The 27197-nt window shown below is 43.3% G+C and overlaps 2 protein-coding genes across 5 annotated transcripts in view; one reads left to right on the top strand and one right to left on the bottom strand.

The window, feature by feature from the left end:
- The window catches only part of Corin (corin, serine peptidase), a 220968-nt gene extending 217179 nt beyond the window's left edge, over positions 1-3789 (top strand). For both annotated transcript variants that reach the window (XM_028861320.2, XM_028861267.2), the window contains exon 22: positions 17-3789. In XM_028861320.2, the coding sequence (XP_028717153.1) occupies positions 17-211 (195 nt within the window). In that variant the 3' untranslated portion in view covers positions 212-3789. The remainder of the gene's footprint in view (positions 1-16) is intronic.
- Positions 3790-3859: 70 nt separating this feature from the next.
- The window catches only part of Atp10d (ATPase phospholipid transporting 10D (putative)), a 90034-nt gene continuing 66696 nt past the window's right edge, over positions 3860-27197 (bottom strand). Inside the window, exons 16-23 of one of the 3 annotated variants that reach the window (XM_028861409.2) lie at positions 25493-25799; positions 22709-22785; positions 21805-21930; positions 18986-19186; positions 10825-10905; positions 9609-9713; positions 5801-5988; positions 3860-4702 (exon numbers count right to left, since the gene is read on the bottom strand). In XM_028861409.2, coding sequence (XP_028717242.1) covers positions 4375-4702; positions 5801-5988; positions 9609-9713; positions 10825-10905; positions 18986-19186; positions 21805-21930; positions 22709-22785; positions 25493-25799 — 1413 coding nt within the window. In that variant the 3' untranslated portion in view covers positions 3860-4374. The remainder of the gene's footprint in view (positions 4703-5800; positions 5989-9608; positions 9714-10824; positions 10906-18985; positions 19187-21804; positions 21931-22708; positions 22786-25492; positions 25800-27197) is intronic. The other 2 variants (XM_037209083.1, XM_037209084.1) reach the window with 2 other exon arrangements.

Below are 27197 nucleotides of genomic sequence, written 5' to 3'. Positions count from 1 at the left end.
ATGCTATTTCTTGCAGGGAGACAGTGGTGGGCCTCTGGTTTGTGAGCGACCTGGAGGACAATGGACATTATTTGGCTTAACTTCGTGGGGCTCCGTCTGCTTCTCCAAAGTTCTGGGGCCTGGAGTGTACAGCAATGTGTCTTACTTTGTTGAATGGATCGAAAGACAGATATATATCCAGACCTTTCTCCAAAAGGAACTCGAAGAATGATCAGAGACTTTGCCAGAAACGCACACAAGAATGGCCCTCTTGACTGCGAAGAGTGTCCAGAGTGTCCCACTAAGTGCTGTATGGACGGGCTTTTCATGGGCAGGGTGCCCAACCTGCCAACACTGCAAGACCTCTTGTTTGCCTCAGATCCATTTTACTCAGCTTTTGATTTTTTTCAACTTTTTCATTAAGTTCACGACTTCTTTTTTAAAAGCACAGACCAAAGTAGGTTTTGTTTTTTTCCCTTAGGCTAACCTTGAATGTAGTGTGGAATTATCAACCCCATAGAGACAACATTTGGAGCTCTAGGGTAACGAGTTATAGGGAGTTCTTTTTCATACTGTCACACCAAACACATGGAGATACTGATGGATCTCCTCCAGGTTCAGTTCAAACACTGCAGCATAGGGGGCACATTTCAGAACTGATCCTGGAAACTGGCTTTTAATTCATAAAAAGCCAAGATGAAGTACATGCTTATATTATTTGCCAGACTCTTCTAAATAGTTTGGAGAAATTATGAAAGACAGAGAAAAGACCCATCGTATTGATCTAGACAGTTGAAGTTGCAAGACATACAGAATGTAAAATTCTCTAGCCATCAAAACTAACACTCAGAAGTATAATTCTATCCCTTCTACATTCAAATTAAGATTGTAATTCCATAAAAAATCTCCATAGGACTTTCCCTGTTACTGGGGATTTTTAGTCTATATCAGTTATATGACCAAGATTTCAACAACTAGGTCAATTCTTGGGGAAATATATTGTTTGCCTATATGAAAATGAATGAGAACCTTCTCCACTTTGGAGACAAGCAATTAAAAGGGGGAAGAAAATCAAAGGTATCCCACCCCCAATTAAATCTGGAAATTAGTCTTCCTGTGTTCACCCAAACCAGAAATGTTACAGAAACTATTTCAAAGTGGAGCAAAATGTTGCATGGAGCAAAACATTTTGCAATTTCCCCCAATGATGTCTAACATCTGGTATTGCCATTTTGCCTCATTGATAATTAAAACAAAAATTGAAAGATGTTTTTAAGCACTGGGCCACTTTACGCAAATCAATTTCCAAAGCAATTAGTGGTTAAAAGTATTTTTTTTCCACTAAAAAGCTTCCAAACACAAACCTTAATACATACCTAATTTAATTAGCCAGACATCAACTATGTAACATCCAAATGCCTTTTTGAATAAGTAGGATGTACTATTAAACTTCACCAGCAACCAGCCTGCCTCAGCATTCCAAACAGGGACTACCTGCAGTTTTATATGTGTATTTTGTATGCTTTTTCTATGTGTCAATATAGTTCAAATCCAACAAGTTGTTTCAACCCTTATTTTCCATGTTATTCACCTCTTGTCCTGGAACTTGTTACAAAGAGTACTTGTACTGTGTTCACAATGGCATGAGGGTTTAAGACCATTGGTCTGTTTTGTTACAATTGCTGGCACATAATTAATGAAGCAATTTTTTAGCCTTGATGAACTCATATTCAGTAAAATGGACATGTTGGGGTTATTTTCAATAATTATGAATACAAATGAAATGATAATTTTTTTCTTCTTGAGGAATATGGATGGAATATAGATACCACCTTCCAGGAAAGTGATTCTCTCTCTTATAGCACAGTGGCACCCAGTTTCCTGTCAGCCAAAATTTACATGTTATATATATCTCACTCTCACAGGAACCTGATCTTTCAGACTAGTAACAACTTCATCTTTAGTCTTAGGAGTTGCTAATCGTATTAGTTGTTCCTGGAGTACCCCAAAACATCAGCCCTGCTAAGAGAACACGAGTCTCCAATGCCTGCGGAGCATTTTTGCAAGCGTTCCTACTCTTTAGAAAACTTTTATAATAAAATTATACCCCAAACCATTTATTATTCATTTTCTTGGATTCCTCAGAATTTGGTGAAATATTCTAAATATGAAAACATACCACACCACACTAGCTATGCTAATTTTGCATAACATTGTTATTCTCTTGTAAATTCGACCTTTAAAAAGCTTTACAAAGATCTGAATCTCCTCAGTCTAGCAGTCGGGAGGTTTTTTTTTTTTTATTTTTTTATTTTTTTTTATTTTTTATTTTTTTTTAGAAGTTTTCAAATTAAAAAAAAAAGGCAAGTTAATCAACATGTAATTAAACGCAGCAATACTTTTGTAGCAAGATACACAAATGATTCCATCAAGGATATATGTAGCTTCAGATTTTTCTAACACATTGAGTTTGCACCTAATTTATGAACAAAGTTGTGAGGGTTCAATGCTTTCATATATTCCTATGGACAGATAATTTATATCTTGGAAACGACCTTCTTCCACTCCTTTTTGGTATATCCCTTTAACCTTTAGATGCTTTAAAGCCTTTTATATGCATAGGAGCATGCATGTCTTTAACGTTTATTTCAGGAATGGCGATCTCAAAGCAAGGAACTCCAGTTGCTATAGGGACAATGAATGAATGATGTGATTTTTCCCCCCATAAACGAAGAGGTCCAAACAGCATCCTGGCAAAGGCATGCCTTAGCGTCCTCCTTCTCAGCTCTGACACCAATTATACCCACATTCAGAGAGGAGGCACGCGAGTGACGACAGCTTTCAGTGAACATTATTCATTAAATAATTTATTTAAAAAAAATCTTAGGGAAGCAGAAGGCCACTTCCTTTAGCCACATGATATTGTCATACTTCCAAAAAATGAGTCTATATAAAAAGACATTTGACAACAACAGGAAGGTACAGAAAGTGACTAGGACAGTACAAGCAGGCAACGGTTAGGCCCTGAGAATAACAGTTGATAAGACTTTGCTGTAGATACTGACTTTTAGCATAGAGAGTCATGAAGGCAGTTCCACATGACGGGTAGGTGACAGCTTTCAGGTGAATACAGAAGTTTTGAAAGACTTCAACGAGAATACATGACCTCACAGTAGCCAACTGACTCGCCTGGTGTAAACTAGCTCCTAGGCACTAAATGAAGCCAGCGTCCAGTCCACGATGTGTCACAGCAGGAAACTTGCTACAGACATTGCTACCCTTAAATATGTTAATTTTTTCTAAGAGCTTGGGAGTCCCACTGAGCATAACCTGTATCAGTCTCAACCCAGATTTCATTCTGTAGAGGCTACAAATGCAGACAGGCAGTTGAGCACTGTTATGACTATGGACTCTCAAATGGTCTCTGGAGGACTGTTTTGAAGATGATTGTCTCACGGTGGTGCGGGTATCGTCAGTTTTGGAACTCAGGGGTTGCTCAGTTTCTAGGCTCAGCTGATTATGTTTCATTACCTAGTTGTCTGTTTTCTGATCGACAACACCTGCACATGGGGAGCTCGTGTGTCATCTCGTAACAGTAGACAGAGCAGAAGTCAGCCTGGTGCTGTTGGAAACACTAACCCTCTTCTCTCCCTTTCCTGCAAAGGCTCTACTTCAGCACAGTGCTGAAACGAGGATGCTAAACACCTGCAGTCGGGGACCAAAGGCTTCTTCTCACGGGAAACAAACGGTTCTTGGGGATTTGACTTTAAATTAACGAGTTTTCCTAATAAAGCAGGTTTTTTGATTGTTTGGTTGGTTTTGGTTTTTTGAGACAGGGTTTCTCTGTTTAACAGCCTTGGCAGTCCTGGAGCTCGATTTGTAGACCAGGCTGTCCTTGAACTCAGAGATCTACCTGCCTCTCCCTCCCAAGCGCTGAGATTAAAGGTGTGAGCCATTGTCTGGCTATAATGAACCAGTTGTAAAAGTACTTTTTTTTTTCTCTTAAAGAAAATTCAGGTTGTATCTCACTCAAAGTATTTTCCAAATGCATGAGACTTACCTATAAAATAAATATATTTCAAATGATAATTATCCTTTGATAATGTTTGCATTTATAAGACAAGTAAAATTCCTTTAGTCTCATAAAACAACATATGATCCTGAATTAAATATTCCATTTCCCTGAACTCTGCTGAGGTCAGACACTATCCCTTGTTCACAAATGTGCACACAGGTATACAACTGCAGACATGGTGTTGGTTTTTCCATGCCTAGCAAAAGGCTGATATCCCTTGTACAGAAATGCAAGTGAGCCTCACTTTTGAGAGACACCTCTTCTGAATCCTTCCAAATTGGAAAGATTTCCTACAGGGCTAAGCAGGGTGTCCTGTGTGTTTAACATGTTGAAGGTTCAGGCATCTTCGTGGCTCCCAGTTCAGAGCAGCCGAGGTCTAGCACAGTCTCACATGCAGGTAAGTTTTCTTGCTCAACCGCACACGCTGTTGTTGACTTCATTGCAAGGGCAGCAGAGGGGCCAGTCATGGGTCCTCCTGACCCGGCAGCTGATTGGAGGGCATATGGAGATGCCACTTGATTGATCTTGGCTGTCCCTCTCCACTTCTTGAGAGCTTCTGCTCTCTCCTCTGGAGCGAGTCTGTCAAAGCACTTGGCTTTCAGAACTGGAGATGGAAACACGGATCCCTGAAGAACTCGATATAGAAACCTAGGTTACAAAGACCACCACAGAGTTAAGTTCACTTCCAATGCATCATGGGAACCATTGGAAATATTAACCAGCTTAAAAAAAAAAAAGTAAAAGAGTCTGGGAGGCACTTGGCTTCTGAGATAGAGGAAGGGAAGTAAGCTATAAAATGAAGATTAAAGTAATATTAAACCTGGTGTGTGTCGGGGTGAGCCCGTATGATTCCAACACTTGGAAGGTTAAATTAGAGGGATAGCCATGAGTTCAAAGCCAGCTTAAGCCTGACAGTGAGTTCCAGGTCAGCTTGGGCTGCTGTGCAAGACCATGACTTTAAAATTCAACAATTAAAAATATTTAATAAATTACTATTTGTAGGGCACTCAGCAAACGATAAGTACTCTCTCTGCTTGCCAAATAAGCATAAAGGTTCCCCTCTTCTATTGTTACAATGACAATAAATTTCAACATGAGTTTTGTAGGGGTAAGCATTTGAAGCAAGGAAGGTTCTTCTGCGTAAGTGAAGATGGCGCCTGTTAGCAGATCCATAACCCTTGCCCACCGGAAGCTTCTTTTGGCATGAGATAGATGATGTGCACTCTAACAATATAACAGGAGAGCCTTTAGGAAGTGTGAAGGCTACGTGGGGTTTGATCCTCCGCCTTTGCCATATGTGGATGAAGCTTTAAGGCTTCATCCTCCAATGAGAATCACCAAACCTGCTGGTTCCTTGACGTGGGACTTCCCAATCTCCAGAGCTCTGAGTTAGTACATTTCTGTTTGGGAGTTACCTAGTTTGGGTATTCTATGGTAGCAGACCAAAAGCCAGGGCTCAGGGGACAGCAGAGAGAATGATAGGGCATGATAGGTCCTTGGATAAGCAAGCCCATGAGGCAAAGTTTCTTTCTTCCTGTGAACTGTCAATCGGATTGGACTTCTCAATGACAGAGGTCTTCACGTGCTTAATCTAGTCCTGTTCTATGGGACAATGGAAACCAATACTGTAGCTAGCATGTAGGCTGGCTTCCTCACCACTGAGCAGGGCAGTCTGCCATTCATTCTTAGGATGAAGCCTGTGATTCCATGTACTTACTCTCTTGAGAAAACAAATTACATACATACCTGGGCAGAAGAGCTATGCAGGTTGTAAGGACACAGACTAAGTAGAACACTGGATCCAGCATGTGCTTCTGCATGATCCAGTAGGGGTTGGAGGGTGGGTTGCAAGTCACACACAAGGCTCCAAAAGCCAAGGCAAAGAAAAAGTACGACAAGATGCTCCCAACCATGACCAGCATGTGGATCCATGTCTGTAAGACAAGAAGGGCCAGAAGACGAATGCTCACTGGTGGCGCACTGCAATCTGGGAAAACTTGCTCCATTAAAGAAACAGTACAATAAGCTCTGAGTGGCCCATTTTACAGACCTTACCTCGCAAGACACACGACACCAAGGGCAAAAGGGAAGAGTGTCATTCATGAGTGGCTCATGCCACTGTTTGAATTCTACAAAATTAAATCAAAAGCCAATGGGCGATTCTGTTGACTGGTTCAGTTTGTACTGTCCATGTACCAGGAGGTGTTTGGATTTCCTTTTCCATTTTTTATATAGTCACTCGTTGATTTGATTATGAAATCACCTTTATTCAGTAATCTTCAAAACTTTAGCCATTCACATACCCAGTAGCTACCACATATGCTTACCCATCCTCTTATTCTCCCTTAGTCAGCATTCAAGTGGCTTGCAGCTTTCTACTCCCTTTCACGGAAACAAAGTTCAATGAATGGGAGGGATGCTTAGACCTCTTAGGGTAGAAGCTTGTAAGAGTTGCTGGGCCTTCTTCCATGTTACTTGGTGCAACATGCATCATAGCCAGCAGGGTACATGCTATTGCTGCCATGGGCTTGGGCTTTCCTTCTTTGGGAAACACCATCTTTATAAATCTCTTTTCTAGAACTTCAATTTTCAAATAAGGTCCAATTCACCCTTACTTTATTTCCAAGTATGCAAAATATTTCCCCACAGTAGACATCTTCACAGGAGTCACAAAGATTGCTCAGATTTTATAAAATGTAGAAGCTGCTCAGAAGATGTTGCTAACTCCTTGATTAAAAATGAGGAATCTGGATGCAGACATCCACGGCTAGGCCCCGGGTGGAGCGCTGGGAGTCTAATTAGTGAGAAAGAGGAAGGTTTCTATGAGCGAGAATTGTTGAAACCAAGGTTGGATAAAGCACAGGGACAAATAGCCAAACGAATGGAAACACATGAACTATGAACCAAAGGCTGAGGGGCCCCCAACTGGATCAGGCCCTCTGAATAGGTGAGACAGTCGATTGGCTTGATCTGTTTGGGAGGCATCTAGGCAGTGGTACCAGGTCCTGGGCTCATTGCTTGAGTTAGCTGTTTGAAACCTGAGACTTATGCAGGGACGCTTGGCTCAATCTGGGAGGAGGGGACTGGACCTGCCTGGACTGAGTCTATCAGGTCGATCCCAGTCCTCGGGGGAGACCTTGATCTGGAGGAGGTGGGAATGGGAAGTAGGCTGGGGGGAAGGGGAGGGGGGCAGGAAGGGAGAGAACAAGGGAATCTGTGGCTATTATGTAGAACTGAATAGTATTGTAAAATAAAAATAAATAAATAAAATAAAAAATGGCATGCCCCAGAACAATGGGTCCTTCCAACCCTCCCTCCCTCTCTCCCTCTGTCTCTCCTTCCTTCTTTCCTTTCATGTTTTTCTTCTCACATGCTCTATTTAAGCACTAGTCTAGTTTTTCCCCCTCTTATTATGTGATTTTGCAAGTGAGACTGTGACGTCACAGCCCACAGTTGTAAAGGAGTTGGCACAAGGAAGTGAATGCGGAGAACATTGGGTAAAACTGCCCAGGAAGTGGGAGGTGACCCCAACACAGTGAGCAGTGCGAAGGACACATGTTTCAGGCATTCAAAGAGGCTGACTTTCTTAAAAAGGGACTGCAGAGTCCCTGAGCTCTGGAGCACATCCCCTGGAGAAGGAACACTTCTGTGAGCTGTACTTCTGTGGGGACATTACTGCATGTTTAGCTTTCACTCTCCTTGGAGAGAACACTCCACACCGAGCATAGCACTGGCAACATAGCCCTCCTATGTGAGAGCCTGTTACGGAAGCCAGGGAGGCGGGATCTCATCCCCAGCAACTAGGACTGTAGCATGAGGCAAGAGCAGGAGGGAACACATGCAGTCGGTTCAGACCACTGTGTATCCTGACAAGCACGTCCGTTAGTTTCTGCTCTCTGGCCCTCCGCTGACTCCTTGGGATTTTGTTTGTTGGACCATGGTTCCCCAATGTAATTTTCAGAACATGTCTACTTGCTTAGGCTCTCCAGAATGGACTGTTGTTTCTTTCCTCAGTGAACCCCAACTGTATGTCAGTTCCCCTGGATCACACAAACCACAGAGGCTGTGGCGTGACTTTGAGTAGAACCAAAAGTATTGCTAACAATTGTGTAAAAGTTCAACAGTTGCTCAAAGGAAAGCAAACAAAGTTCTTGGATTTCCTTGAGCTAATCTGGTCTTTGCACAGATTAACATTTTAATCACATTTGGGGCTTAGAAGATTTGGTTATAGGTCATTATGCATAAGCAAAGCAAGTTATGCCAAAAATAGATATTTGGTCCCACTTTATGACTTGGTATAAATAATTTGATAATATAGCATTGTATGTTTTGAACCATAACTTCATCCAGTGACTTCCTGTTTGAAATCCATTTACTTACCCTGATGATAAGTATACTCCTGTAGTGGTCAGGTGTCTACCTACTCACTGACGTGGGTTTTTTGAACACTTATTCTGAATCAGTCTTATTTCTCACAGTGGTTTATATGGTGAACAAAACAGGCACAAACCCTGGACTCACACAGATTATAGTTTGATGCAGATAAACATGAACCAGATAATCCCATAATTAAATGAATAACTATAAATTATTTTTAAGCTTACAAACCAAAGCAAGAGAATAAAATGAGATACCAGGTGATACAGGGAAGGTTCTAGAGGAAAAGAGTGCTTGCTAATGTACACAATGATTTAAAGTAATATTTTGAAGTTAGTAAAAATTCACAAACACAAGGGAAAATGAAGTATCTTCACTGATAACAGGAAGTAGTGAGGTTCTCATGTGATAATGAGCTCAACGCATCTGAGAAGCTGAAAGAGGGAAAATGTGGTACCAGCCCTTGAGGAAGGAAATGAAGTCGGGCAGAGGTTCAGAGTCTTATTGTGCCAGGCAGTGGTGGCCCACGCCTTTAATCCCAGCACTCGGGAGGCAGAGGCAGGAGGATCTCTGTGAGTTCAAGGCCAGCCTGGTCTACAGAGCAAGATCCAGGACAGGCACCACAACTACACAGAGAAACCCTGTCTCAAACACACACACACACACACACACACACACACACACACACACACACACACACACAGAGTCTCACTGTGTGAGGTCTGATGAGCTTTATTAGGGTTTTCAAATTCATCCTAAGCAAAATATAGAGGATCTTTGCCCAAGGAAACAAAAAATATTTTGTATGACCACAGGGCACAATGTCCTCATTTACTAAAGTTAACAGAGAAAGGTTATGGCGCAGAATGTCATGGACTTTAGGGCAAAGCCATCAGCTTGGTCTAAAACCTACTGAGCACAGCTGGTGTTTTCCTATGTATCCACGGACCCACGCCTCTATGAAGTACCCACCGGTGACAGAAACAAAGCCACACACAGGTACTTCTCACTTTCTCTGGACTCGGCATCAAGGCACCCAGTGACCCTCCACTTTGCGCTGAATGACCCTTTCTCTATAGCGCCATTACAGTTATCAGCACCGAGCTTACAGCCGCAAAGGGCTTGGCAGGTCTGCGGCCAACAGAAGACACAACCCGGGCAGAGGGAAATCACTCACCAAACTCTTGCTTTCGATCACTAGATGGAGGAGAATGATGAAGAGAGCTGCTGTGTTCAGGGGATTCCCAAATGTAAAGATGTCAATGTCAGAGCCCTGGTAGGTCTACAAGAAGAGAACAACAGGTGCTGAGTGTGAGGAACGGCACACACTTGGTGGTGTAACACCATTTTATCTATAGCTCAAATGTGGCTTGACTATCCTCTACAACAGTTCAATCAACTAACCGGTCACTTAGGAAAAATGAACATTCTCAGGGAAGAGACCGACTCTCCCAGATAGGCTATCTATCTACGTTTTGAGCTTTTAGGTGGAATTCTCTTCATTCTGAATCATCATTGATCTCTTTTGTTCATAGTTCAGCTCCTAAAGGCACACAAACACATCAAATCCGTTCCACTTCAGAAATCACTGCAGCAGCAGCTGTGACTATCCTAAGCTTACACTTGTAGGTAAATATCCCCTCCCTCTCACCTACGCATTGTGAAGTCCTTGAGAATTGCCAGTTCTCAATTCTCTGTTCTCTCAGTCTCCTTTTCTGAATGCACGTCCAGTTGCTGTGTATAAATTCCTCTGGCAGAGCAATATAGTGAGAATACTCAAGGGAGCTAATTCAAGTAATTTCATTTGAACACAGCACAGAAACTGCCAGCCTAGTGAGGATCATCGTTTTTACCCTCAATGCTGTCAGCTTACTCTGTGATCACACACGTGTTTCCTTCTGGAACAAGGTGCAGACAGCTGCGCAGCTCTAACGTGCTCGGTGCCAGCTAAACTTTTATAATGAATGAACTTTTATTCATTCTTTGCTTAGTTCGTTTTTTCTTAACTCATCTGTAAAAATATGGTTTTTATTCAGTTCTGAAGATATTTCTTACAGGCACTTAAATTTAATACTCTGAGTCTTAGCCTGATAGAATTAGCCCAATACTCACTAATAGAAGCTCTTCTCTTTCTGATATTGCTCGATGATTTTTTACTAATGCATTTATAAATGGCCAGAACTTAAATTTTATTTAAGCCACTGACAAAAATTAACGGACAGCTTAGAGTTAATAAGAGACCCGAGAGAAATCAACTAGGTACTTAATTGAATCCATTACGTAACATATCGTGAGGGGTTATCCATCAGTCAGCTGACAGCCGACTGGAAGCAAAGTACACAGAAGCATCATCGAGCCATTAGGGGCAAACACAGGAGCAAACGAAGACTTACAAAGTAAGGCACAAAGAAGCAGACCAGACTTTGATAGAAGGCATCCAACAAGGTGATCCAGAAGGTGAGGGGTAAGTACGCCTGGAAATGAAACACAGATTGGAGAGAGAGAGCAAAATTAACAAGGGTCAGAGCAAAATGACAATCCTCTGGTCCTTCATTCTCTATTTCATAAGGCCTGCTAGAAGAATGCAGGCTGTGAGCTAAGACAAGTTCACTGTCGGGTGTGGCGGGAAAAGTAACAAACCAAAGGAAATTTTATTCAATGTACTTGATCCATTTTTTTTTTTTAAATCTAACTTTATTTTTAGCTTTTTGAGAGTCTTCCACATTGATTTCCAGAGTGGCTGAAGCAGTTTGCAATCTCATAAACAGTGGCTGGAGCTTCCTTTTTTTTTCTCGAATCCTCTCCAGCATTGGTTGTCAGCTGTTTTCTTGCTCTTGGCCATTCTGACTTGGGTAAGATACATAAATGCATATATGTGTGTGTGTGCACACATATACATACATATATATGTATATATGTAAAAATAACAACTAAAGGAAAAGAGGTCATGATTTTGTGAGGAGAGGGAGTGGGAATGGGAGAAGTTGGAAGGAGGAAAAGGAAGGGGAAAATGTAAGTATGTTTTAATTAAAAAATAAGATCTATTTTATCATGGATCAACATGTGTGTACTCTTGCATGTGTGTGTTGTATATATATGTGGGCACAAGCATGAGCATGTGCATATGTGCATTTGTATGCCTGCACACATGTATCGTGCTTGTGTGTGTACATGTGTGTGTTTGTGTGCATGAGTGTGTGTGCTCAGTGTGAGTGTATTTTTTTTTTTTTTTTTTTTTGTGTGTGTGTGTGTGTGTGTGTGTGTGTGTGTGTTGCTTCTGCTTGGGACTGACTGAGCTATGAGCTACACATGTAAAACATGTACTCTGCCACTGAGCTACACCCCAAAGTCCTTCCAGATCTACTAAATACCTGAAGCAGGGCTAGCTAGTCGTAGTAACTTTTCACGTCTATTGCTCAGAAAGCACTATTCAAATACCTATCCAAATCCATCACTTTTCTCTGCTTACGCTATTCCTCCCCCCCCCATTACCATCAGATCTGTCTATGAATGACTGGATAGCCACCTTAATTGCCTGCTGTGCTTTCCTCTGTAACCCTCAACCAATCTTCCCGTGTGTTACAATGTGAATATAAAATCTCCTCCAATCATCTCATGTCTTTCAATCTTGATCCCAGCTGCTGGTCCTGTTTTGAGAAGTTTTGGAATCTAAGATCGAGACCTGGCTGGCAGAGGTAGGCCAGCTCGGCTCTTCTTCTGCCTGCCCAAGCCCTGAGACTTGACTCTCTCTGTACATCTGGACCCCACCCTCATTGCTCCCTCCATCCCGTCCCTTATGACATGACCAGTCACAAACAAATGTAAGGTAAAATAAATCCTTCTTCATTAATAGGCTCTGTCAGGTATTTGGTTATAATAATGAGAAAAGTGAAGAAAAAAAAAAGAGCTACAGAACTAGCAGAAGGTTCTTGGGACAAACACTAAAATCATCAGGGAAATGCAGATTAAGACCAATTTATGATTCTATTTCCCATTAGTCAGAATGGGAATGATCCGGGACACAAGTGACAGCAGATGCTGGAATGGATACGGGGAGAAGGGCATTCTTATACACTCTTGGTTGGACTGTAAATTAGTGCAGCCACTTTAGAAATCAGATTGGTTTCTCAAAAAACTGGAAATAGAACAAGTGTATGACCCAGCTCTAGGACTCCTGGGAAAACCCCACTGGACTTTACATCATACTTCAGAACTACATGCAAATCCATGTTCATTGCTGCTGAATTCACAATAGCTAGAAAAATAGAACTAACCTAGATGTTCATCAACTGATGAATGGATAATGAAAATGTGGTACATGTCCACAGTGAATATTGCTCAGCTATACAGAGAAATGAAATCATAACATTTGTAGGTAAATGGATGGAACTTCAAAAAATGATACTCAGTGAGGTCACTCAGGTTCAGAAAGACAAACATCTCATGTTCTGTCTCATGTGGTTTCTAGTGTTGAGTCCCATTTTGTTTGATTAACTTGGAATACATGAGGAAGCCAGGTAATGAGAAAGGGGCATTGAGTAGTGGACACATTAAAGAAAGGGAGCTGGAAAAATAAAAACTACTGGGACTGGAAAGATTCAAACATGGAGTGGGTAGGGAACGGGGAAAGGGTGAGGGAAAGATTGACCAAAATGAAAGGTGTAAGAAAACGCTACAGGGAAACCTATGAACTTGTAACCCAAGTAAAAAATACAATCAGAAGGAGAGTGTAACGGGTCCCATGAAGGAACAGGGCGTGCTCTGGGTTAAAGGGTATAAGTGGGGGTGGGGGTGGGGACACGGGAGCATAGGGGATAGAGGGTGATTCAACCAAGACTGAAGATGAAGAAGTCTTAAGGAAATCCACTACTTTGCAGGCTAATTTAAAAATAAAGTACACATATTTAAAAGGAATTTGAACAAAAGTACCCTGCATGGGCAGACAGTGCTGCTCCCAGACGGCATAGTTTACTAACAGAAAAACTCAGTGCTAGGCACAGGATACTTCCCTGTGAGTTCTTAGTCACAGGAGCTCCAGGGGCCCCCAACACAACATAGGCTACCGCCATTGCTCTCTCGGTTGTCACCATAATTAGACGGTAAGAGCCTGTTGCTGAAGACACCACTCACTTTGGCTACAAGGCATAAATAAACCAACCTCAACTGACCAGGAAACCTTCTCTTTACTGGCTATCTTACACAGTGCCAGAAGATGCTATGCAGGCTTCCGGCGCGTGCGGTGGTGGGGGGTAGGGGGGATGGGGGTGGGGGGTGGAGCGGGGGGAGGCAGGGAAATAAATCAATGATCTCAGCCAGCATGGGAGAGTACATGCCACAATATCAAGCTGCATACTAACAAAGTATTCACTGATGCAACAGTGTCATGACAGTTTTGGGGATAGCCAACCACTTTCTGACTGGCTGTCTGTATGCTCCAGAGGAGCTATTTCATGCTTGGCACTGTAAACCTGGGAGATCATAGGTTCTAGCTGGAAATCTACTGTTGTTACGTTAAATATCCATGCTGTCAGATTGCATTCTAAATGTTTATGTTGATATCTACAAATGTGTGCTGCTCTCAATTTTGGTCAGAGGCAGTGTTAAGAGTGAATGCAGAAAATCTTCACTGCTCTAATTGCCAATTTGTATGTAACTCTGAGTGCTCAGCTATGGATGAATTATCTACACCAACCTCCCTTCATCTAGGGCTTAGGGAACATCTAAGAAGATTGAGTAGAATGAACGTAAGAGCTGGTGAATGAGGAGAGCTAGGAAATGATGGCTTTTGGATACGACAGGGCTGTTGGATGCATCTCCCCACAGCAACTGTAATTATATCCATAATATCAAGACCATCAAAATTCCACAACAGACGGAGGGAGGGGTCCCTGAGGCTCCACGCCTAGTAGAGGAGCTATGGAAAATAGATGCTGCTGAGGAAGTCACTCTACTTTGAGGACAGAGACACTAATGGATAGCATCATACCCATGTGCGTATGGGCAGTACTAATTGGACTGGGATTACCAATAACAACAGAAAGATGGAAAACATGGAGTTAGGTGGGAAACCAGGTGGGAGCACTGGGAGAAGTTTAAGTAGTGATGGGAGGATGTGATAAAAATACATTGCATAAATGTACAGAATTTTCAAAGAATAAATAAAAATTATACATGTATATGTGTGCATTTATATATGTATATATGTGTGTGTGTATGTGTATATATACATATATATCCAGTACACAGTACCAGCCACTAGATTTTTCCAAAAATATATTAGCTCATGGCATCTTCCTAATTGATCAAATTGCCTCATTCCAGTCACTCCAATGAGTCCTACTGCATCTCCAATATAATTGAAGTTCCTGTCCATGACATATCAGGTCCAACTCAATCTTCCCACTGGTTATGTTTTCATTTTCATCCACAGCATGGAAACAGACAAATCTATTCATTTCCTCCAGGCCATCTTCCCTACTGGGAGTTCTTTCTTAGGCCTCTCACATGACTGCTTCTAATTTTCTAAATCTGGAATACCCTCTTCTCATAGAGACACATCTGACTAATGTAAAGATATGTCCACCTTGTCATTCACCAGCATGGCATCATAGACAGTCTCTCCTATCAGGAAAGCTGCTAAGTATATTTTGGTTCTCAAAACCGATTGCAAGGTTCAGAGTGGAACTCTGGCTCTTGTATTCAAGTGATTAAAAAAATGCTTCGCACAAAGCAGGTACTCAAGAACTATTTATTAGGTTAATTCACTGTTCTTTATTAATGTCCCTGTTTTCTATCCAAAGTTTGAAGGAAGAGGAAGACCAGGAGAGAGAGAGAGAGAGAGAGAGAGAGCAGCCAAACAACTGAAAATGGGTTCTCATGCCATCGTCAACCCTGATCGGATGGTGGCGTGTGTTCAGATGGATTCTGAGGATTCGTCCAGACTCAGTGGTAGAAAGGAAGACCTTTGGTCTTCCTTCTTTTAACTGATGCCTTTCTTTTCTTAAACTTTATTTTGACTTGAAGAGCATGTCTGAGTAGGTGGATGACTCAGTGTCCACACCTAACAGGACAGTCAACAAAGTGGAGTCACACATTCAGCCTGCAGGAGGAAGAGGTCCACATAAGTCTTTACTAGCCCACAGTCCACTCTAACCAAACAACTACGTGAACTTCCCTAAAGCTGTCCAGTCTTCTTTCACAAGTGAGCACAGGCAATAAAGGAATTACAAATACCATAGTCCTGATAGTGTCTTTTCTTAACATGCCCTTCTTGGTCTTTTTTCTCAAATATAAACAGAGACAGAAATGTCCTTGGGAAATCTTACTCTCCCCTAAGAATAAAGCTTTATTAATATGCCCATGACTCATATACAGTCTCCTGTTTTTCAAAGGACTACACTTTGAACCTTTATATAATATAGTTCTCTTTCCGTCTTTGTCCTCTGCAAAATCAAACAATGACTTTACTTCCAGCTTATAGTCCCCTACATCTTCTTTTACTATTTCTTTACTGGAAATGATGGGGATAGTCAGTGTCTTTCTTCATCCAAGTGTTCATAAAATCCCAGCAGCAGCATGGGACAACAGCAGAAGAAAATTTTTCTGAGACAAAGGGACACCCAAAATGTCACTGGACCAGAGTGACTTGAAAATAAGTTAAAACACAACTTCACACTTCTGGGGTTGATCAACAAACCCACAATGAAGCCACATGAAGAAGATGACTTCCAGAAGTACAGAGTGGAAAGGTGAAGGAGAAGATAAACGGGAGGCTGAGGGCTAACCTACAGAATCTCATGAAACTAAAGAAAAAATTCAAACATGAAGCAAAACCAGAAACGAAGACCATGTGGGGGATGAGTGGTGGAGAACAGTGACAGATGTTGGGAAAGGAATCCTCTGACTGTGCCTCCACGTTCATAGCCTTTGGAAGAGAGAGATTCTGAAGGGAGCTGTAGAACGCCAGGACATGACCCACATATAACACAGAACTTCCTTGGAGGTCAAGTCCAAAGAAAGAACAGATCCTGGAAGGGAAATTCAATGGTACCACTTTTTTTTTTTTTTCTCATGTGCCTGTGCTGGGACTCTGCCCAGGAGATTATGCTTCATCAAACTGGTTAGCTTACAGAACACTGTACACAAAGAAATGACCGCAGGATTCAAGGGCTGGAAGCAATGAGCTCAGTTCTCCCCAAAACAAGACTGAAGTAGTCTATGCAAACTAGCCTGTGACCCTTTTCACCAAAAGCCTCCTCTCCACTCCTTTCCCAGAGGACACGTGACTTAGCTGGGGCTTGGGGTGCAGGACTGTGTTCAGTGGCTCCTACCATACAGTCCGGCATCTGGACCTGAAGTAAAGGCAGACTGGACAGCTTTAGGGAAGTTCACATAGTTGTTTGGTTGGAGTGGACTGTGCGCTAGTAAAGACTTATGTGGACCTCTTCCTCCTGCAGGCTGAATGTGTGACTCCACTTTGTTGACTGTCCTGTTAGGTGTGGACACTGAGTCATCCACCTACTCAGACATGCTCTTCAAGTCAAAATAAAGTTTAAGAAAAGAAAGGCATCAATTAAAATCTCTTGCATCAAATTTCTGTGTCCAGATCGATTGTTCAAAATAAAAATACTGAGTTCTTAATGCGGCTGGAATTGTTCCATGTGTTATCTTCCTTAGTCCTGCAGCATTTCCAGAAGGTAAACAAACTGAGACACGGGCAAGGTAAGGAACTTAACAAGGTCACACAGCAGCGACTCAGAATGTAAACACGCCATTATTCCCACCCCGAGATGATCTGTACCAGTGGCTTCAAGGCAGCCCTTGGGGACCAGCACACAGATTTTTGATGGCTAATCGCCCTCTGCTCTGCCCAGTACTTCCATAGAGAACCCACCCATTTGCTTCAGCTACAGTCCGGGGAACGACATACCTCCCAGAACTGAGCAACAAGAAGAAGACATTCCTAGCTTTGGTGATAAGTACCAGAGAAGGTGAATGATAAGCTCTAGGCTTAAAACATCAAAGCCAGACATCCATAATTGCTTAGAGGAAAAGACGCTGCTCCCATTGCCCTGGATTTTGTAGCTGTGTGTGTTCATACGTTTCTCTTTTTCTTTAGGTTATCCTGAGCTGTTTCTTTTCTTCTGTTCCTTTTTTTCCTGTCTTCTTTCTTTCCCCTTCCCCCTCTTCCTTCTTTTCTTTGTCCATTACAAATGTGAGAGTTCTAACACCAGCATTCTCCGTATTGGAACATGTGACCACCCGGGTGCTCAGCGTTGCCCATACATAGGTGTCTAAGGCGTCTTGTCTTCTTCTGTCGGGAGCCTCACAACACTCCTACAATAACACTTTACATTCTGGCCTAAACACCACAGTGGGAAGCCCAAGGACTAAAGGGACCATGAGAGCTCTTTCTGCTGCACAGCACAAAGGCACACCCCTTGGGCCTGGATGTCGGGATAAACTCACTAGCTTAGCACCAAGAGCAGACTCCTTGTGCTTGACTTGCATCCCCTACAAAGTAGAGAAAATGGCAGACCCACCTTTGCGGGATATTGGGGCATTAGATTATGGTAAGCACTTAGAACAGCGTCTTCCATCATGTGTAATTTCCTGTTACAACCAGGTTGGGCATTATTAATCTTGCAAAAGATGAATCAAAAACAAGAATATTTAGACAGCCACCCCAGGTGATAGACTACCCTGCCTACTACCCACAACCCTCCAGGGAAGAGATGACCAGGAAAGCGAGCAGCAGAAGCAGAGAAGCAGGAGGGGAGCCAGTGCTGAGCCAGGACCTAGAGATCAGTGAAGTGGAGATGGGAGCCATTCAGATCACTTCCGTCCTGCGAGACACCAGACACTGAAGAATTAACTTGGACTTGGGGACCAGACTGAGCTGGTTTCACATCCTGGTTCTCTCATTTATTAACTCTGCCAACTTGGGGGAACTTACTTAATACATTTGGGGTTCAGATTCCTCATTTTGGAATGGGAAAAACACTAGATTCTGTCTCAAAAAGTGTCCGTGTGAAGATAAACGAGGAGGGAACGTTTGCTGGGTACTGTAACAGGTTGGGAAGTGGGGTTTAACAAATGCCAGCTGTCGCTGGCAAGGTAGCAAACTCTAGAGTTTCTTCTGATAAACACATAAGAACTTTTAAAGATTTACACTCATACCACAGGCCACTGACTTAACATCTGCCATGTGAGTATAGATCAATGGTTCTCAACCTGTGGGTTGCGACGCCTTTAGGGGTTGCATATCAGATATCCTGTGTAGCAGATATTTACAGTACAATTCATAACAGTAGCACAATTACAGTTATGAAGTAGCCGTGAAATAATCCTATGGTTGGGGATCACCACATGAGGAACTGTATAAAAGGGTCCCAGCATTAGAAAGGCTGAGAACCACTGGTCTGGAGCATTGGAAGCAAGAGGGCATGTGAAATAGTTCTGAGTATCCTGTAATATGTGGGCCTGGTTGAATGGAAACACGCTGGCTTTCACCATGATATGCATCGGCTCACATGTTTCTGCCTGAACGCTTACCTCTGATTGCTGACCACTCTGGTAAAGTTCAGGCAGCTGCAGGAGGGTCTCCGCGGACACATCCTTCTCCAACACGCCGTAAATGATGGGGGGAACAGAGGTGAAGAGGAGGTTGAAGAAGATCAGAACCCAATAGTCAGTCATAGAGGTTCCTGAAAACCCACAGAAGAACTGGTACCAGAAAAGGAGGTTCACATAGGCCTGGGGACACGAAGAGAGACATTCAGAGCTTAGAGACGTCAGTGTACACTCAGAACACATCCCACACTGCAGTCTGAGTTCTGGGCCTGTAGTCTCTCTTCAGCTTTATCAACCACAGATGAAGAACACAACTTGTCATGGAGTTCTTTAATTTTGTTTGCTTTTTAGTGAATATCTTAACAAATTATACACATACTCTCACCAGTACTATGTGGTGTTGGCACTATTCAAAATAATTTGAATAATATACAAAGAGTTCATTTAATCCTCATAACAACTTGGGAAGTACTGTTGCTCTCATCTTACAGATGAAGAACTAAATATTTTTTGGACCTTCAAAATACATACATGCAAATCTTAGCCTCCAGTGTGACGGTGTTGGGGGGCGGTCAGATGGTGAGGTTATTAGGTCATCATGGTGGAGTCCATGTGCATGGGGTTAGTAATCATATAAAATGAACCTCTGAAGGCTTTCCTCTCCCCAGGGAGGATGTAGCCAGAAAGGACCACTACCAAAGCCCAACCACACCCACTCCCTGATTTCTGACCTCTGGCCCCTAGACTACTGAAAATTCCCTTTGTTATTACTGTGGCACTTCATTATTACAGGCTGAATAAACTAAGCCATTGAGACCCACAGAGAATAAGACATTTGTACAAAGCTACCCAGCTACTTATTGGCCATATAAGTGGGAAAGTTGTAGATATTTGTGCTCTAGATAAAGAGAACCAAGATTGTTGTTTGAATGTTAAATGGTCTTATTAATAAAAAACCCAGTACCAGATATCAGAGTGAAAGCTGAAAGACGGGAGAAAAAGAGCAGCCAGCCACTCATTCTTACCTCTACAAAATTCTCAGCCTAAAGAGAGTGAGTTCCTGTTTCCTCACGCCTTATATACCTTTCTCTGCCCTGCCATATTACTTCCTGGGATTAAAGGCATGCATGCTTCCCAAGCAAAGGCATGAGATCTCAACTGCCTGAGCTCTGTGTCTAATCTAGTGGCTGGCTCTGTCGTCTGATCCTCAGGGTACACAGTATATCACCACACAAGGCGAGTGTCTGGCTCAGAGAAGGCATGCCACACATTAGTTTTCCCACCTTTCTGCCCAGTCATGTCTTAGTAGTTAGGTAGAATGATGCCAACAGAATGGCCAACATCCAGTTATCTTGAGACAGAGAGGTTCCCAAAGCATGGGCTTCTCATGTTAAAATCAGATGGTCCCTAGACGAGGAAGCGGCGACCCTAGGGGTCAGTCTCTCCCCCAGCACTGTATCTTTAACGTGGTCAGTGCAGCAAAACCCCTTTGCTTTCAGGCAGGACAAAGGGATGAGCACTGGACTGAGGTCCTGGGGCTTGTTTCTTATTTCAGGGGATATCTGTTGTTTGATTGTCATTTTTTGAACCTCTGCACACTCTGGTTTCATCCTATGTACAATCAAAATTATATAATACCTTGGGACTAACCATCAAAAGTAAGTTAGGGAGTGCCCACAACCTGTGATGAGTCTAACATATATTAAGAAATTGGAGGAGGGGGTTGCTAGTTACTTTAGCATTCTGATCACTACTACTGCTACTGCTACTGCTATTATTATTGTTATTATTATTATTATTATTGCAAGGTTTATAGCTCAGGCTGCCTCCAATTCTGTCTAGGGCAGCCACCTCCCCATGTTTCCCAAGGAACCATCCAATTTTAGTCAAAGAAGACCTTAAACTTCCTTTACTCTGTGGATGTGTGTGTGTGTGTGTGTGTGTGTGTGTGTGTGTGTGTGTGTGTGTGTGGTGTGGTGTATGTACACACACTATGTGCAAGTGGAGACCAGAGGAGGGCATCCCTATCCTGCTCTATCACATTCTACCTCACTCCTTTGAGACAGGGTCTCTCACTGGCCTTGGAGCTACGCTGGCAATCAGTTAGGCCCACTGACCCCAACTCCACCCACAACAGCGCTATGGTTACAGAAGCACATGAGCAAACCCAGGTTTTTAACGTGAGTTCTGTGGATCTGAACTCAGGTTATCTCCTCTGTCCAGCTCTTACCCACTGCACCATCGCCCCAGCCTGACCTCAGTGTTCTGAACCTCCTGCCTCTCCACTGAGGATGTGAAGACACAGGCAGTTTCTGCATGATGGGAATCTAGCACAGGGCTTTGGGCACGCTACACAAGCATCCTTCCTTGATAGAGTGCAGAAGCCATCACGTAGGAGCAGCAGCTTGATTTATTTATGCATTTATTTACTTATTTGTCATCCCCAGTACCACAGAAGCAAACCTTTTCATTTTCAACCGACAACTTGAAACGTTTCATAATCTTGCTTGTCGCTATCTTTTTATAGAAGGTCGAAAATCGGATTTTAAATGAACCAGTCAGGCCTTACTGGAATGTAAATGCATAGGGAGCAGAGTGTGCCAGCAGATGGGCAGGCCTCAAAATTTGTCGTCAACAGTTCAACACGAACATTCCCGATCATCTCTGGGAAGTCATGAGAACAGCTTCCCTGTTCTGTTCTCCAGGTACTAATGAACACAGCCAGTCATCCCTCCCAGAGGCCACCAGGAGTAGAAGGTTGGATTGGAGACGGGGTGGCAAAATCCTCAGCAGGTACATACCACATTCTTGTAGAAAAAATAGAGAATCATGTTGGAGAGTCGTGTGTAACACCAGTGCCCGTGCACAAGAAGGAGCTTGCTGAGATGCCTGAACCGAGAGATGGCGAAGTCACTGGCCATCACGGCCTGCAGAGGAAACAGGGAGAGAGGACCATCCTGAGCAATGGAACATGCTAGAACACACACAGCCTAGCAGGTGTAGCCTGACCATCAATTACTTACCTCCCAAGTAAATCCCAAAAGAGAGACTATACATATATACATGCATATACATACACACATTTATACCTTATATACACACACATACATACGTACACACATACAGAGAGACAGACACAGGCACATCTTCCTCATTCCCAATCTTTCATGTCTCCTTTCCTTTCCCTCCCCTCCCAGCTGTCTATATTTTTCATGTCATGTATTCAAATCATAGTAGATTTCTTTTTAGTGAGAACTTAACCAAGCTATCACATGCCTACAAAGTGCAATCTTACAATGCACATAAGCTTTTAAAAAACAGAACACATGCCGGGCGGTGGTGGCGCATGCTTTTAATCCCAGCACTCGGGAGGCAGAGCCAGGCGGATCTCTGTGAGTTCGAGGCCAGCCTGGGCTACCAAGTGAGCTCCAGGAAAGGAGCAAAGCTACACAGAGAAACCCTGTCTCAAAAAACAAAAACAAAACAAAAAAAAAAAACCAAAGCAAAACAAAACACAGAACACATGAACACAGCAGACACTAGCCAGAACCACATATTATTCACAAGTGACCAACCGTGGAACAAATGAAGGTTCAGCCTCTCACTCCTTACCCCACAGCCCCATAGCCCCACTGAAATCTTATCAGTGAGAAGATTTCCCTTAGTAGGCAGATGGTCGTGGTAGTCGGGTGTGTATGCACTCACCTGCATGCCTTCTTGACCTGAGACACCTATCCCAATGTCGGCCACTTGGATCATGCTAACGTCATTGGCACCGTCACCTTTACAAGGCAGAAAAAAACATGAGACACACGTGAGGAGTAAATTGCAGAGTGGCTAGTCAAGAGAACACATTGGCCCTTTGTGGTTTATCCCACTTTCCAGAGGTACTTGGGTTTTTTTGTTTTGTTTTGTTTTGTGTTTTTCAAGACAGGGTTTCTCTGTGTAGCTTTGCGCCTTTCCTGGAACTCGCTTTGTAGACCAGGCTGGCCTCGAACTCACAGAGATCCAATGTAGTATCACACTGCCGTCAGAAAAAAATTCCAGACTCAATGCTGTCTTCAAATCCTTCGTGTTGCGTATCTTAGGGTTCTATTGCTGTGATAAAACGCCAGGATCAAAAGAGCAACGGGGGAGCAAAGAGCTTGTTTCAACTCACAAATCGTAATTCATGATGGAGGGAAGTCACAGCTGGAACTCCAGGCAGGAGCTGATGCAGAAGCCATGGAGGAGTGTTGCTGACTGGCTCTCACTTCCTAGCTTGCTTAGCTTGCTTTCTTATACACTCTAGGACTTATTTCCCAGGGGAGGCACCACCCACAATGGGCTGGGCCCTCCCCCCCAAAAAAAAATCAATCACAAGTTAGGAAAATGCTCTATAAGACTTGCCTCCGGGCAAATCTTTGGGACGCATTGTCTCAATCACGAATCCTCTTCCTAAATAACTCTACCTTGTGCCCAGTTGACAATAAACTATCCAGGACACCGTGAGACCTTCTTAGACTGATCTTCCCCTTTTCACGTCATCACGCTCCTTTCAATTTTCCAGACACATCCTGCTCTTTCTGGAGGCTACACAGGCCATTTCTCTGCTTCTGTAACACTGTCCCTGTCAATCCCACCTCGCTGAATATCACTTACGGAGGCTTTGTTTACATGTCATTTTCTCTAGAAAATCCTTCTCACATTGTCCTTAAGTCAGCTGGCCCACTAGGCTCCAGAGACACCCTGTGTGCCCCTGTCCTGTCTACCACATGGTTTTACAGTTCTGTCTAGAGTCACTGATCTACTGCAACACTAGTTTATCAGAATACACAATATATCACCATAGAAGTCTCTTCAGGTATTATGCTCCTTCAAGTAATGAGCATGTGTTGTCCCAAAAGGGCTACTGACTGAGCCCACATGGTTTGTTAGGGTGAATTTATAGATGGGAAACTGGCTGAGGTCTGGAAGTCAATATCTTATCTTCTCTACCCTCAGTGATTGGTCAAGATGGGCACTTGATTTAATTATCGCAAAGTCCAAAGGTTTGGCTTTAGGTACATCATCTTAACCCAGGGATCTGAATCATTCATTCATTTCCATGTATAAACAACAGAATGGTTGGACCAAATTCCACCCCATACTATCTAAACACTCATATGTGTCAGAACTTCATGGCATGCTGTTCTCCCCATTGAAACTTATTGTTTCATGGTCTTAGAATGTCAAACCTTTAATACTCACTGGACCTACAATTCACTAACTTTTATGTTCAATCAATTCTTCCTTGCTAAGTTACAGATTTTTATTCCAGCTGGACACTTGACATTACTGCCAAGGCATCTGAGACTTTTCAAGCTAAGTAAGTTTAAGACCCTGCCCCTCAAGCCCCTGCCTCCACATCACCAAATGTCAGATCCCACCCCTCAAGACTCTGGTAGTCCCGTTGACAACTCTTCCTGTCATGGCACATACCCAATTCATCTGCAAATATCAGCAGCTCTTTCTTCACAGCATGTCTGATCATATTTCACTTCCTCCTCCTCTCTTCCTATCTGGGAAGAATTATTTAACAGCCTCCCAAATATTTTCCCTTATTTATGTCCTTGTAGCACATTTATTCTCACACAGAGGACAAAGCGATCCCTTTCAACACAAGGCAGATCCCACCTCAGATCAACACTTTCCATTGGCTCTCACTTCCTTTTTCAGATCAAAGCCAAAATTTTACAATGGCCTTCAAGACCCTGTGTGATCCGGCCACGCCCACCTCGCCACCAATCATTCAGCTGCAGAAAACATTCCCCAGCCTGCTTTGGCCTTAAGTGGCACACCCCATCTTTTGGCTTTTCCTTTACTGTGCTGTCTGCTAAGAATGCTTACCCCCGATCTCCGGCGGCTCCTCTACCATTTCCTTATGTCTTCACTCACAGACAGCCCGGGCAGTCAGTTCTGCTCTGGGAACCAAACTTAAGATGGACACTCTAGCATTTGTTAACTGATACTTTCCACATTCACACTGAGTTGTTCATGCATTTGTGCTACTACATACCCTCAAACTGGTCATAAGCTCTATAAGAAAGCTATCAGTTACAGATATCGCTTCATAGCTATTGTCCAGGATGGGGGAAGCCTGGTACAAATATGCCACTCAAAACCACTCATTGAATAGATACATTCTTTTAATTCCTGAATTTAACTTTTCTGAAGATAGAAATCCTGAAGTTTTCAGTTCCCTGATCCAGTATTTAACTCTAGGTAACTAAGTTGATGGGGTCTAAGACATAACTCAGAGAATATTATCATACTGTTCTCTGTGCTCCATCCCTAAGACCAGATTCACAGCTGTACAGACAGAAGGCAGGGGAGGAATGTAAGTATAGCTGGAAAAGGAAACACAGAATTATAAGGTTAGACAGAAGGCAGGACAGGCAAAGATCAACCCCTGGGGTCATACAACGGAGAGTGCCAGGCAGGGTGCCCACCCTTCCCACCTCCACTCACCAATGGCCAGGGTCATCACGTGAAGATGGTTTCGAACCAATTTCACCACCTCGCTTTTTTGAAGGGGCGTGGCTCGGCAGCAGACCACAACCTGGCACCAGGCAGTCAGCTCCAGGAACTGCCTTTGCAGACTCTCCTGCAGGGCAAACTCCAGAGTCTTCCCAGTGATAACCAGTCCAGCGCGTCCAGCATGCTGGGGGTCAGGAGGCCGCCGGAAGGACTTTCTTAGTGACGCTGGCTCTGGAGGGGCTTGAATTCTCTTCTGAAGTTCTTTCAAAATCGCACTCATCAGCATCTCACAGGCACCCTTGAGCAAAGAGGGGGCGACAGTTAAACCTCGGGGCGCCACTAGAGAGCTGGCTCAACTTTTCATTCTCTTTCTTTAGCCATTGCTGGGTCAAGGCTGCCTTGGGTAGTGAACCGTGGGTTATTTTCAAAAAGCCCACTTCATAACTTCTCAATTTTGCGGCTCTTCCACGGGCTTCTGTGGATGTGAGGCCAGGTAAGAAGGAAGAAGCCCTTCGAACACAATTCTACAGCTAAAATGTCAATGCAGGATGTAAAATTCCATCGCATCAGTCCCATGCAGGCTCCCTGGTGGGGGGTTCAGTCTCTGTGAGCCCTTATGAGCCAGGTTAGTTGATTCTTTGGGTTTTCTTGTGATGTCCTCGACCCCTCTGGCTCTTACAATCCTTCCTCCCCTTCTCCCACAGGATTCCCAGTGCTCCATTCTGTGTATGTTACTGTTGCGTACCTTGTGTGACTCCTAACAATGGGCACAGGGCTGTCCCTGACTCTTTTGCTGGCTTTTGGAATCCTACTCCTCATCCTGGGTTGCCTTACCCAATGTTATGTTCATAAGAGGGGAGGTACCTTGTTGCGGGATATTTGGGCAAACTGTGTAAAATGTGTTGCTGTTTTATCTTGTCTGCCTAAGGCATTTGATTGGTTTAATAAAGAGCTCAATGACCAATAGCTAGGCAGGAGAGGTTAGGTGGGACTTCCAGGCAGAGAGAGGAACTCGGGATGAAATCTAGACCAATGTCAGAGAGACTCGGAGCAAGTTGGATGTACAGAACGGAAGAGAGGTAAAAAGCCACATGGCAGAATGTAGATGAATAGAAATAGGTTAATTTAAGTTATAAGAGCTGGTTGGGAACAACAAGCTTTCATAATTAATAAGCCTCTGTGTCATTATTTAGGGGCTGGCAGCCCAAAAGAAAGTCTGATGGGAAAGCCAATTACAGTGCCTAGTCTCCCTGCAGCTTGACATGTCATGTTTGGTTGATATCCATGGGAGGCCACCCTTTTCGGAAGAGAAACATAGGAGGAGTGGATGTGGGGGAGCTGAGGGGAGGTGGGGGGAGGGACTAGGAGGAGAGGAGGGAGGGAAAACTGGGGTAGGGATGCAAAACATAACAATAATAAAAATCATTAAAAAAAATTCCAACAGGTAAGTATTGACTCTTTCCCAAGGTCTCATCCCACCAACTCCTAGTTGCTTGGCATTAAGCAAACACAGAAGCTCTCTGAGCCTCAACTTCCTTATCTGCAGAAGGCACACACTACCTCCATCCACACTGCTTCGAGGACCAACCGAAATGCAGACATTTCAACATTTTCATCTTTTTGTTTAACACATTATCTACCCATAAGTGTTGGCTGAGAAACTGTATGAGAGAACGTTCTGGGCTTGGGGGACACA

The sequence above is a fragment of the Peromyscus leucopus genome, chromosome 10 (genome assembly GCF_004664715.2).
Source record: "Peromyscus leucopus breed LL Stock chromosome 10, UCI_PerLeu_2.1, whole genome shotgun sequence".
NCBI classification, from domain to species: Eukaryota; Metazoa; Chordata; class Mammalia; order Rodentia; family Cricetidae; genus Peromyscus; species Peromyscus leucopus.
Note: the sequence above shows the minus strand (reverse complement) of the source record. Positions and strands in the feature narration are given on the sequence as shown.